At 34.0% G+C, this 13,920-nt stretch overlaps 1 protein-coding gene across 1 annotated transcript in view; it reads left to right on the top strand.

Annotated features, from left to right (window-relative positions):
* Window positions 1-13,920, top strand: part of CFAP54 (cilia and flagella associated protein 54) — a 281,353-nt gene that overhangs the window by 92,238 nt on the left and 175,195 nt on the right. The window contains exons 33-34 of the mRNA XM_045553185.1: window positions 11,087-11,317; window positions 13,287-13,429. Of these exons, the coding sequence (XP_045409141.1) occupies window positions 11,087-11,317; window positions 13,287-13,429 (374 nt within the window). The remainder of the gene's footprint in view (window positions 1-11,086; window positions 11,318-13,286; window positions 13,430-13,920) is intronic.

Below are 13,920 nucleotides of genomic sequence, written 5' to 3'. Positions count from 1 at the left end.
AGGTTTAAGTCTGTTATCCACCGTGAGTTGATTTTTGTGAGAGGTGAAAGGTATGAGTCCTGTTTCAGTCTTCTACATCTGGCTATCCAGTTTTCCCAGCACCATTTATTAAGTAAGGATTCTTTTCCCCATTGTATGTTTTTGTCTGCTTTGTCAAAGATTAGATGGCTATATGAGGATGGTTTTATATCTGGATTCTCAGTTCTGTTCCACTGGTCTGTGTCCCTGTTCTTGTGCCAATACCAAGCTAATTTAATAACCACAGGCTTGTAGTATAGTTTGAAGTCTGGTAAATTAATACCTCCCATTTTGTTCTTATTGCCTAAAATTGCTTTTGCTAAACGGGGTCTTCTCTGGTTCCATACAAAGCATAAAATTATTTTTTCTGTATCTGTGAAAAATGATGTTGATAATTTAATAGGGATTGCATTGAATCTGTAGATCACTTTGGGTAGTACAGACATTTTAACAATGTGAATTCTTCCAATCCATGAGCATGGTATGGTTTTTCACCTGTTTACATGCTCTGCAATTTCCTTCCTCAGTGTTTCATAGTTCTCCCTGTAGAGGTCTTTTACCTCCTTAGTTAAATATATTCCTGGGTACTTTATTTTATTTGTTGCTATTGTGAAGGGTATTGAGTCTTTGATTTGGTTCTCAGTTTGACTGTTATTGGCATATATGAATGCCTCTGATTTGTGTGTATTGATTTTGTATCCTGAGACTTTACTGAATTCATTTATCAATTCCAGGAGTCTCTTGGTCGAATTCTTGGGGTTCTCTAGATATAATATCATATCATCAGCAAAGAGTGAGAGTTTGATCTCTTCTGTCCCCATTTGGACACCCTTGATTCTGCTCTCTTGCCTGATTGCTCTCACAAGGCCTTCCAGCACTATGTTGAATAGCAGTGGGGACAGTGGGCAACCTTGTCTGGTTCCAGTTCTAAGTGGGAATGCTTTCAATTTTTCCCCATTCAGTATGATGTTGGCTGTGGGTTTGTCATATATGGCCCGTATCATTTTTAGGTATGCCCCCTCTATGCCTGTTTTGTTAAGCGTTCTTATAATAAAGGGTGTTGAATTTTGTCAAATGCTTTTTCTGCATCTATTGAGAGGATCATATGGTCTTTGTTTTTGCTTCTATTTATGTGGTGAATTACATTTATAGATTTGTATATGTTGAACCATCCCTGCATCTCTGGGATGAAGCCTACTTGGTCGTGATGGATTATTTTCTTGATAAGCACCTGGGTTCGATTTGCTGGGATTTTATTGAGAATTTTTGCATCTATATTCATAAGGAATATTGGTCTGTAGTTTTCCTTTTTTGTTGCATCCTTTCCTGGTTTTGGTATCAGGGTTATGTTGGCTTCATAAAATGTGTCAGGGAGGATTGCATACTTCTTGATGTTGTGGAATAACTTTTGTAGGATAGGCACCAGTTTTTCTTTGTAGGTGTGATAAAATTTGGGTGTGAAACCATCTGGTCTGGGGCTTTTCTTTTTGGGAAGGTTTTTTATTGCTGTTTCGATTTCAGTTCTTGATATTGGTCTGTTCAGGAATTCTATTTCTTCCTGGTTGAGCCTAGGGAGGCTGTGTGTTTCTAAAAATTTGTCCATTTCCTCCACATTTTCCAGTTTGTGTGCATAAAGGTTTTTGTAGAATCCATAGATGATATCTTGTATCTCCATGGTATCAGTTGTAATTTCTCTTTTCATGTTCCTGATGGAGCTTATTAGAGATTTTTCTTTTCTGCTCTTAGTTAGTCTAGACAAAAGTGTGTCAATTTTGTTTATCTTTTCAAAGAACCAACTTTTTGTTTTATTAATCTCCCATATAGTTTTCCTTTTGTCCATTTCATTTAGTTCTGATTTGATCTTATTAATTTCACTCCTGCTGGATTTGGGGTCAGTCTGTTTTTCTCTAGCTCTTTGAGTCTATTCATTAGGTTGTCTATTTGTAAATTTTCTGTCTTTTGGATATAGGCATTTATGGAAATAAATTTTCCTCTCAGGACTGCTTTGGCTGTATCCCACAGATTTTGATAACTTGTGTCTCCTTTGTCATTTAGTTCAAAGAATCTTTTGATTTCCATCTTGATTTCCTTGTTTATAAAATAATCGCTCAGGAGAAGGTTGTTTAGCTTCCATGACTTTGAGTAGAAATGAGAATTTCTGTTAGGGTTGATTTCTACTTTTATTCCACTGTGATCTGAGAAGATGCATGGCATAATTTCTATTTTTAAAAATGTTTTAAGACATGCTTTGTGTCCTAGGATATGGCCAATCTTAGAGAATGTCCCGTGAGCTGATGAGAAGAATGCATATTCAGTGGATTTTGGATAGAATGTCCTGTAAATGTCAGTCAGGCCCATTTGTTCTAGCGTTCTGTTTAAGTCCATTATTTCTTTGTTTATTTTCTGTTTGGAGGATCTGTCCTGGGCTGTCAGCGGGGTGTTGAAGTCTCTGGCTATTATGGTATTGCTGTTTATCATTTGGTTTAGATGTGATTTTTTAATATCAATTATAAATGTCCAGGTTATTCATTTTATTGCTGTATGGTATTTCGTTATATGGTAAATAAATATTATATACTAAATAAATTATATAATAATTGTATGATAAATTGTATTTATTATACATATATTCATATATGTATAATAAATATACATAGTGTAAACAGAAGCAATCATATAATATAGCATATAAGTATATTATAAATAATATATAAATATATATTTATTATGCATATATTATATAACATAAAATATACAGGGTATAATAAATTTTAAAAATGTGTTTATTGTCTCCTATAAATGGACATTTAAATCATTTCCAATTTTTCACTACTGTAGACAATGCTGCAAAGGACATTCTTATATATATCTCTTTATGCATGTGTGAGAGTTTCTGTAAGGTAAATACACAGGGGTGTAGTTCCCAAGATATGAACATCTTTAATATTACTACATATTGCTAAGTTGCTCTTAAATTTTTATCAGTGTTGTGGGAAGTTTTCATTATTCAACATCATCAGTGATACTTGATATTATTATCAAATTTTAAAATTTTTGTAAACTTATGAGGTGTGAAATTTTATCTTGTTGCTGCCTTAATTTTCATTTCTTTGATTCTTAATTAGGTTTAGGCATCTTTTCATACATTTTTAGGCCCTAGGGTTTTTCTATTCTCAAAACTGCGTGTTTATATCTTTCACACATTTAAAAACTTTTGTTTTCTTATCTATTTTTGGAAGTTTGGGTGTTAATGCTTTTCTAAGTTTGTAGCTTTTCAGTTTACATTTTAAGGTTTTTAAAAAAATAATTCAAAAATTTTAATTGTTAATGGAGTCAAATGTATCAATATTTCCCTTTATAGTTTTTGAAATTCTTCCTTAACCTAAGGTAGTAAAGGTATTCTATTTCTGAATTTAAATTTTTGATTTTCACATTTAGGAATTCCATCACATTTTACTTTTAGAAATTTCAGTAATTTATTTTTAGGAATGGTGAGAGGAAGAGTCCCCCTCCTTATCGTTTTTAGTTTCATTATAGGTGCCCAATTGGAAGGCATCATTTAGTGAGTAGTCTATATTCTATTGTCACTGCTACCATTGTCATTTGGCAAGTTTTCATATATGTAGTTTTGGAACCTCTTTTCTGTTTCATGGGTCTATTTGTCCATTCCTGAGTCAGTATCACACCATCATGATTACTCTGGGTTTCAATTAAGTCCTGGTATCTGATAGAACAATTCCTCCAGTGTGTTTTTTTCCTCTATGCAAGTCTTGGGTATTCTTCCACAAAATAGTTTGGAATGATTGTTGAGTAATACAAAAAACTGTATTATGATTTTGATAGAGGTAGAATTGAATATATATATTGTATATATATATAGGTTCAGGAGGGTTTTTTGGTTTTTATTCTGTAATACTGATTTTTTTCTATTAGTAGACAGATCACATTCTTAGATCTTTTAATGTCTTTCAATAAATTTCTGTGATTTTCTCCATAAAGGTATTATATATCTTTTGTTAGATACGTTAAGGAACTGTTTTTTGGTACTGGTGTAAATGATATTTTAAAATTACTTTTTTGAATTCTTCTATTCTTTGTATAGGAATATAATTTATATTTTTGTACACTGATCTTCTATACAATTTGATAATTTATTTGTAGATACAGATGTCAATAGTCATATCATGAAGAGATAATGAAAGTTTTGCTTATTCCTTTCTGATGCTCAAACTACTTATTTACTTTTCTCGTTTATAGCCTAAGGTTGAATAGAGTTTGTGATTATGGACATCCTTGTAACATACATATTAAAAAACTTTTTACTTTTAGATATTCATATACAGTTATAAGAACTGATACAGAAAGACCCCATATATACCCTTTATCCAGTTTCTAATGGTAATTATGTAACTGTGGTTCAATGTCACAACGAGGAAATTGATATTGACACAATTCACTGACCTTATTCAGATTACAGCGATTTTACATGCATGCGTGTGTATATGTGTGTGTGTGTGTGTGTGTATTGTATGCAGTCTGTAGAACTTGTGTGACCATCAACAGAGTCAACATACAGAACAGCTCTGTTATTAGGATTTACCCACTCTCCTTCACTCCCCATGCTACCTTTTTATAGCCATAGCCACCTCCCTTCCTCTCTCTTTCCTAACCTCTGGCAACCACAAATCCATTTTCCTTCTCTAAAGTTTTGTCATTTCAAGAATGTTATGTAAATGGAATCATACAGTATGTAACCTCTTGAGATTGGTTTCCCCCTCCACCACTTAACATAATTAATTCCCTTGATATTCACCCAAGTTGTGTATATCACTAGTTCGCTACTTATTATTGCTTATTAGTATTCTGTGGCAGGAATGTACCTTAGTTTGTTTAGCCATTCACCTATTGAAGAACACTTGAGTTGTTTCCTGGTTTGATTATTAGGAATAATGCTGCTATGAACATTTATGTACAGGTTTTTATGTGAATATAAATCTTCATTTCTTTGAAATAAATGCCCGAGAGTACAATTGTTGGGTTGTATGGTAGTGTGTTTAATTTTGTAAGAAAACCCATACTCTTTTCCAGAGTGGCTGTAAATTTTTACATTCCCACCTGCTGTATATGAGTGATCCAGTTTCTCCTCATGCTTGCCAGCATTTAATATTATCACTTTTTTATTTTAACTGTTCAAGTAAGTGTGTAGTGATATCTCGTGGTTCTAATTTGCATTTCTCTAATGACTATTCTTATCAAACATATTTTTATGTGCTTGCCATCTTTATATCCTCTTTAGTGAAATATCCATTTTTGTCTTTTGCTTATTTTCTAATTGGTTGTTTTAATTCTTCTGGTGAATTTTGCGTTCTTCTAGCAAATTTTATTCTAAATCCAAGGGCTTTGCTGGATATGTAGTTTGCAAATGCTTTTTCCCAGTATATAGCTTGTCTTCTCATCCTCTTCACCAGGGTCTTTTGCAGAATATAAGTTTTTAATTTTGATGAAGTCTAACTTAATTTTTCCTTTAATGGGTTGTGCTTTTTGTGGCAAGTCTAAAAACTTTTTGCCTAACCCTGAGTCTTGTGCTTCCCCGTCCCACCATGTTTTATAGTTTTCCATTTTCCATTTAAGTTATGATCCATTTAGAGTTAATTTTTAATTTTTGTATAAAGTGTGAGGTTTAGATTGAGGTTTATGGTTTTACTTATAGGTGCCCAGTTGCTCCAGTATCATTCATTGAAAAGACTGTCCTTCCTCCATTGATTTATTTTGCACCTTTGTCAAAAATCAATTGGACATATTAGCGTGGGTCTATTTCTGGGTTCTCTATTCTGTTCCATTGATCTATGTAGCTATCCCTCTGCCAATATCATACCCTCTTTCTTGAGTACTGTAGTTTTAGAGTAATCCTTAACATCAGGTAGAGAAACTCTTTCCACTTTATTCTTTTACAGAATTATTTTAGGTACTCTAGGTCCTGTACCATTTCATATAAATTTTATTTGCTTGTCTGCAATATGAATTTAAAAAATACATTTATTATTTCCCTTTTAAGCATCATATTTGCTGTGGGATTTGGGAAGAAATCCTTTATCAAATTTAGGAAATTGTCTTCCATTCCTCATTTTCTAAGAGTTTTGTTATGAATTATATTCAATTTTGTTGAATATTTCTTTTACATTGATTGAGATTTTTCTCTTTTAATCTGGTTATGCAGTGAACTACATTAACACGCAAGTGTTAAATCATGTGCAGTATCTTTTTGCTGACACCACTTCTGACATTAACCGTTTGGTATTTTCCAGCACCAGCCAATTCTCCAGTTCTCCAATTCTCTGACACCAACTGACAGACCCCCTATACACTTCATCCAGTTTCTCCCAATGGCAACATCTTACATAACTATAGTACAAAAATGCAATTAATTCTGACACTGTTTACCTAGAGTTAGCATCAGATCCCACAAGTTAAAGGGCTCAGTCCCACATACTGCCTCCACTTCAGATGGCAGCCACAAATGGAATGTCTAAGGTACTCACACTTCAGCCAGGCTGAGTACAAATTCGAGGATTCCTTCCTCAGGTTCAAAAATTTGCTAGAACAGTTTACAGAAGTCAGGAAAACACTTTTCATGTATATTGGTTTAATGTAAAAGATGAACAGCCAGATCAAGAGGTACATAGGGCAAAGTCCAGAAGGGTCTGTCATGTAGGAACTTCTGTTTCTGTAGAGTTGGGGTGCATGACCCTCCTCGCTTGTAGTTGCACTCACCTGCTGGAAGACCCCTGCACCTCATTGTTCAAGAGTTTTCATGACCTAATTTGCATCCATGTCTCTGTCAGGAGGTTGGAGGGATGGGGCTGAGACTGCCAGCTTCTAATCATGTGTTTGATCTTTCTGGTGCCCAGCCCCCATCGTGAGGCTACCTAGTCACCCTGAGTCACCACATGAGCATAAACTCAGGTATCTTCCAAAATGACTTATTATGAGTAACAGAAGAAATTTCTACCACTCAGAAAATTCCAAGGACTTTAGGACCTCTGTGCCAGGAACCAGGGAGAAAGACCAAATATGTATTTTTATTGTATTACACCATGCTTGTATACACACACAGAAAATTTTACCTACTGATCCAATTTCTTTAAGACTAATAGGACTCTTTGGGTCTGTGATCTTTTTTTTGAATCCCTTTTGGTTAATTATATTTTTTCTAGGAAATTGTCCATTTAATCTAAGTTTTCAAATTTGTTCATAAAAAGTTATATTATCTTTTGATCTCTGCTATAACTATAGGCTTATATCCTGCTTTTCATTCCAAAATTTATTAATTTTTGTCTTTTCTCATATTTTTGTGATTTGTCTTGCCAGAGGTTTGTCTATTTTTTTAGTCTTTTCAAAGGACCAAATTTTGGCCTTTTCATTCTGTGGATACAGCACATTTTATCTATTCATTGGTCACTTGGTAGACATTTGGATTGCTTCTACTTTTTGGTTATTATGAATAATAGTGCTTATGAAGATCCATGTCCAAGTTTTTGTTTAAACATGTTTCCATTTCTCTCGGATATCTACCTTCTTTCTTTTGGTTGATTCAGTTGTTCTTTTTTTGACTTCTACAGTAGCATGCTTACCTCATAATTTTGAGATTTTCTTTTGGTGGAAATTGACAAGCTGATTATAAATTTATGAGAAAAAAAGTGCCACAAATATCTAACAACAGGAGAATGCCTATTGTTTTTAAGCATACATAAAATATTTATACCATTGGCTATGAAATGAGTCTTAAGAAATTTCAAAGATTTGGAGCCATACAAACCACGTTTCACTACAGTGCAACTAAGGTAGAAACCAATTTTTGAAAAGATAACCAAAAAGATCTATATATTTGAAAATCATAAGTAGACATTTAGAAATACTTAGAAATAATTAATGGGGAAAGATAGAAATTGCAGTCATCTGCCGCATAATGACATTTTGGTCAACGATGAACCACATATACAATGGTGGTCCCATAAGATTATAATATTGTATTTTTACTGTACCTTTTCTATATTAAATACACAAATACTTACCATTGAGTTACAGTTGCCTACAGTATTTAGTACCGTAACATGCCGTACATGTTTGTAGCCTAGGAGCAACAGGCTATTGCTATACCATATAGTCTAGGTGTGTAGTAGGTTATACCATCTGGGTTTGTATAAGTGCACTCTATGATGTTCACACAGTGATGAAATCGCATAGTGATGCATTTCTCAGAATGTATCCCCATAATTAAGTGATACATGACTGTACAATGATAATTTTAAAACACAAAAAACTTGCTGGAAGTATGGTTGGGATTGCTTTGAATTCAGAAAACATGAACATTTAAGTTTTCTTCTAGTAACTATTTTAGCTGCATCCTACACTTGTTACTAAAGGTGTTTTTATTCTCATTTTAGTTCTATACATTTAAAAATTATTCTTTTAATTTCTACTTTCTGTGAATAAATCTTACACTTCTTTGCTTTGATTAATTTCTGGGTATTTTTGAAGCTATTGGAAATGGTCTTTTTTTAGAATTTAATATTTAATTATTTTTTGTTGCTTGTATGTAGAAATAGAGTTTTTTAATATATCGATTTTGTCTTCAGTGCGCTTAATAAATTCACTGATTAATTCTAATACTTTATCTGTAGTTTATTTGGAGTTTTATCTATCTATCTATATATATATAACTGCATTGTTTATGATTAACAACCATTTTATTTCTTCCTTTCCAATTCTTGTACCCTTTTCCCCCTTTTCTTCTTTATTGTTCTGGCTAGACCCACCAATACCGGGCTGAGAAGAATGATGTTAGTGGGCATCTTTGTCTGATTCTCATCTCAGAGGGAAAGCTTTCAAGCTTTCAACATTTTATCAGTAACAATGATGTTTGTGGTAGGTTAGTTCTTGTGTATACTCTTTATCAAATTAACATCATTTATCATTTATCTTGATTCTCAAATAGTTCTATATTTGGCCAGCAGGAACTCTCTTAGGATAGCTGTTTAGTTTTTTTTTTTTTTGACATGTTGCTATCACTTTTTTGAGCTCCTTCTTACTTACCAACCCCAAGCCTAAGACATTCATCTTGTACCTGCCCTGGACAGCCCTGGAATAAGTTGATTCCTTTTAGCGAAAACTGGTATTTAGACTCTAAGTTGTGGGAGCTATTGGTGGCTATTTTTCTTTGCTTTCTAGGCCCTCTCAACAGACAGAACTAGGAAATATAATTGTCCACATAAATCTATCTGTCTATCTACCTATCTCTCTATCTATCTATATCTATTGACACATGTATATCTACATCTGCCTATCTAAATGTATCTATCTAAATATAGCTATATAAATATCTCTGTATCTATCTAAAACTGTAAGTTTATTCTTATACCTCCAATGTCAATTCAAAACCACAGGGTACTTTGCATTCTTTTCTCTTTTCCTAATTGTAACTCTTTTCCCCTAATGGTGAGAATCCTGATTCCATTAATGTCAATCTATGAGCTCATTTCCTTAAGCTGGAATATACAGAGGTAGTTTCAGGATTCCTTAATATTTTTAAATGCACCTTTTTATCTGCTTTGTCTTATGGCTCCATATCACTGAACATTTCTGCTGATTTTCTTTACCAAGCTTCTGAGCTTCCTCTCTGTCTGTCGGGTCTCCTCAAATCTGTTGCTTATGGAGGTGCTCTGGTTTTCTCATGGAAGGAGAAGGCTTCTCTACCCTCTGTGGGCTGGCTGTGAACTCCCTTCCAAGCCACTTGGAGCCTATCATTATCTTGCCACAATACCTGGAGGAAGCCTAGCCTCTCGCCGATCTCTCTAACTATCTCACTGTCAGTGGCAGGGAAGGTGCAGCTGATCCTGTTGACTCTTCTTAGCCTTTTAAGGAGAATTGATCTCCTCGCACAAGGGCAAGGTTAATTTTTATTTTGAAAATTATATTTTTAACTTTTAAGATACAGTCTTTAAAAAGATTCACATTTGTTGGGAAAACCAAATGACATATCACTAAAAACAACCAAACAATAACAAAGAGCCCAAAAAACCTCAGATTAAAAGGAAATCATCAACAAAATACAAAATATTTGGAAGAGAATGATAATGTAAACACTACATGTGAAGAGGAAGCTTCCTTTCTTCCTTCCTTGCTCAGAATGTCTGCTTTCCTCTTGTAACAACATCTGTCTGTTTTCCCTACTTCCTTCCATCCCTCTTTCTTTAGTCTTCTGTGTGTGTGTGTGTGTGTGTGTGTGTGTGTGTGTATGTGTGTGTGTTGATTCAGATTCAGACTGATAGTTATATAAGTGAACAGTATAAATCAAGTAAAATGGTACTGACTAGTGGGGCAGCACCATTGCCAATAGTATTGAGAAAATTGGTGAAGTGTTTCATGGACATGAAGTCATGCTCTATAAATAACTCTGTAACTCTGAAACTAGTTGAACTGCTTTGAGTTTTGATAGGAATGATTTTTTAAAAATTGAAGATGTTATACTTGAAATCTGAACTATTAGCTAAAGTTTGCATATTTTGTTCTGGAGCACATTGAATATGCATTTATGAAGTTATATCATCTATCTTCGACTGACGTTTTATTTCCTCTGGAGTCTGACTAGTGTTAGACAAAATTTTGCTAAATTGTTTTTTTCCTTAAGGACCAATACAGAGAAATGCTTTTCCTGTTTAATATTGAAGTTTGTTGATGAATGTGAATAGTATATCATAATTTAATTGTCTAATCTCAGTCGCCTTTTGGTTATGGAAAAGAAAAGCTCTGTTTAGTTTGAGCTGAGGACACAGACATCAGAGAGAGTTGAAGGCAACATGTGTCTCTGTCCCTGGTGCTTATCCTTGTGCCCTCTTTACTGCTCTAGTTCACATTTTTAGCACCGAGGAAATGATCAATAAGCCAGAAACATTTGCGCAAGGGCAGTTAAGTGACTTCTTGATGTATTTTGTACAAATTGGAATGATTCTTCTTTATTAAATATCTGAATGTTTTTGCGTAATTTCAAAACTTCTTTGTTTCTTGGCAGAAATAAGAGAGCTGATGTTAGAAAAGTGGCATTTCGATTGCTGATACAGCTCTTGAATCCTATAATATCAAATTTTGTTAGAAAAAGGAGGTTCCATCAGATATTTCTTGAGGAGATGCCCTGGAGAGCACAAATGAACCTGTATCTGGCAAGCACACACTTTAACCTGCTTTTACAAAAGCTAGTGGAGCGTATGAAACTTAAATTTGGCACTTCTCATATGATGGTCAGGTATAGTATATTATCAATGAATAATGTTATTTTAGCCTTATGAACTGGATTGTATTTGATTGTTCAGAGCTGTAATGCTAATAACAACTTAAAGAGGTTTACAGAGTGCCTCTATCTTTATCCTGGCCACTGGTGTATTTCTTAATTTTTTATCTCAGAATTTTCCCCAAACAAGTTCCAGATATAAGTGCTTATGAAGTACTAATTTGCATAAATCTTGAATATATTTGTTGATCTAGCTTTCAGTGCAAGGATAAAGTGTAACTCCAAAAAAATTTAAGGTGAATTATATAATAACTATAGATACTAGTATTAGGCAAAGCTCTATTTCATTTAGAGGTACAGTGTGTCTATAAACAGATCATATTGTCTCATGCAATGTAAGCTTTCTATTATTAATTCAACAGACATTTTTAAGCTCCTACTGAGTTTCTTTGGCTAAGTACTGTGGGTGATAAAAATAGGAGATATGTGTATAATACAGAATACTATGTAACCATTAAAAAGATGCTGTAGAGTCATTCATAAAGAAATACTTCTTGAGTAACTATTAGATACAAAGCACTAGGCTAGGTGCTAGGGGTATGCAAAGATGAACAGGATATACAAGTTAGAGTCTGGTAGGATTAGTCATAAATACTCATGAATAACTATAGTTAATGATAAAAGGTGAAAAGCACATTAGGTCTTGTTTGTTCCTGGAAGGAGGCTTTCCTCTGGCTGGGGCTAACAGGAAAGGTTTCATGGGGAGAGGACACTAGGCCTGGGTCTTGATGGATAGCCAAGGTTTAGAAATGTGCAGATAGGGAATAGGTATTCTGCTTAGTTGAAAGAACGTGTGCCAAGCCCAGGTAGTAAACACAGGATGAAAACCACAAATAGTCTGGCCAGAATCTAGGGTGTATGAAAGGGAGTGGTGTGAAATAATTAGAAAAGTAGGTTGATACCAGATCATAATGTCTTAAATGTCTGTTAAATCTGGGCTTTATTTTATATATAGTAGAAGATTATTGAGGGGTTTTGAGCAGGGCCGTGATAAAAAATGTCTCTGGCAGCGACATATCAAATGGATTGGCAAGAGGAAAGACTGCAGATAAGAATATGAATTAAGAAGATATTTATTTCAATAATGCAGTGAAGGAAAAGTGCAGGTTGAGATCCACAATAAACTTGGTCCCAGTTTCTCTTTCTCCAGAATTTAGTTCTGCCAGATGAAACCCTTTTCTTTGTGGGCTAGACCAGATCTGCATTCAGGAGGCAGTTAGCTTGCCTGACCAACAGGGAAGGCTTTTGGCAAAGTGACCCATTCATGGGGCCATGATAGGGAAAACAGTTCAGACCAAAGAGGCTTCCTCACTGTTCTCTGAACACCGCGGAGTCTCCAAACTTCCAATCATAAATGACGACTGATGCACAATCACTTGGCAGCACAATAAAACAATGATCAAATTTGTGGCAGGGTAACTTGGTGCTAACTTTGATTTTATTAAAACTGTTAATGTATACTCAGTACTTGTTTATTTTTGGTGGAAGATTGTTTACTGCTTATGCCTTATTTTTGAAAAGAAATAGCACTGCTTGTGGACACATTGCTCTATATAGTAGGCATCTTCATTGAGCTACCAGGTGGTTTTAAATTGATATAAGTTATTGTTTCAGAGCTCATGGAGTGAGTACAGATTTTTAATTCCCATTTTCAAGGGCCGTTTTAGGGAAATGGATATTGATGTTAAAATGCCTAAGAGCAAAGTTATATTGTATAATTTTAAAAGTTAAAAGGGAAAATGTTATATTTTGATTAAGTGCCAAAATACTTTCTGATCCAAAATTTGGAAGCACTCACTCGCAAATGTTTTAAAAAATAAAAATGGATGGTATTTGACAGATTTATTTAATTCTGATTATATTGTTTTTTAACAATACTAGTATCTATAGTTATTCTGATTATATTGATTTTTCTCTTTTGCAGTTTCCGATCATGTGATCCTAATATATTCTCACTATATAATTCAGGAACAGTATTACCAACAGCAAAATTGACTGTAGAACATTATAAAACAATGCTTGATTTCCTTCTTACATCTAAAAGACGAAGGGCCAACTTACCATCAGGTGAAATAAATATGTTCATTTACTATCAAATATTCTCTGGGTTTTTATTCATTAACACAACACACACACATATACACACATCATAGACACACAGAGGTACACAAACCATTTTCCTAAGCCCCAGTAATTTTGTTGAGTTTTGATATTTTTTTTATTACAGAATATTATGGGGGTACAAACATTTTGGTTACGTGTAATGCCCTTGCCTTGCTTTTATTAGCTGAGTAGTACTCCATGGTATACATACACCACATTTTATTAATCCAGTCATGTATTGATGGGCACTTGGGTCGTTTCCATATTTTGCAATTGTGAATTGTGCTGCATAAACATTCGAGTGCAGATGTTTTTGTAGAAGATTCTTGTTTGCTCTATTTTTGAAAAATTTTCTACATTTTTATGGTATCATCATAGATATTTGGAAATATCTATTTTATTGTTCCAACCTAAACCAGTTTGGCTGTTCAACAAATATAATGCTCTTTTGTTAA

This window comes from Lemur catta, chromosome 6 (assembly GCF_020740605.2).
Source record: "Lemur catta isolate mLemCat1 chromosome 6, mLemCat1.pri, whole genome shotgun sequence".
Classification (NCBI taxonomy): Eukaryota; Metazoa; Chordata; class Mammalia; order Primates; family Lemuridae; genus Lemur; species Lemur catta.
Note: the sequence above shows the minus strand (reverse complement) of the source record. Positions and strands in the feature narration are given on the sequence as shown.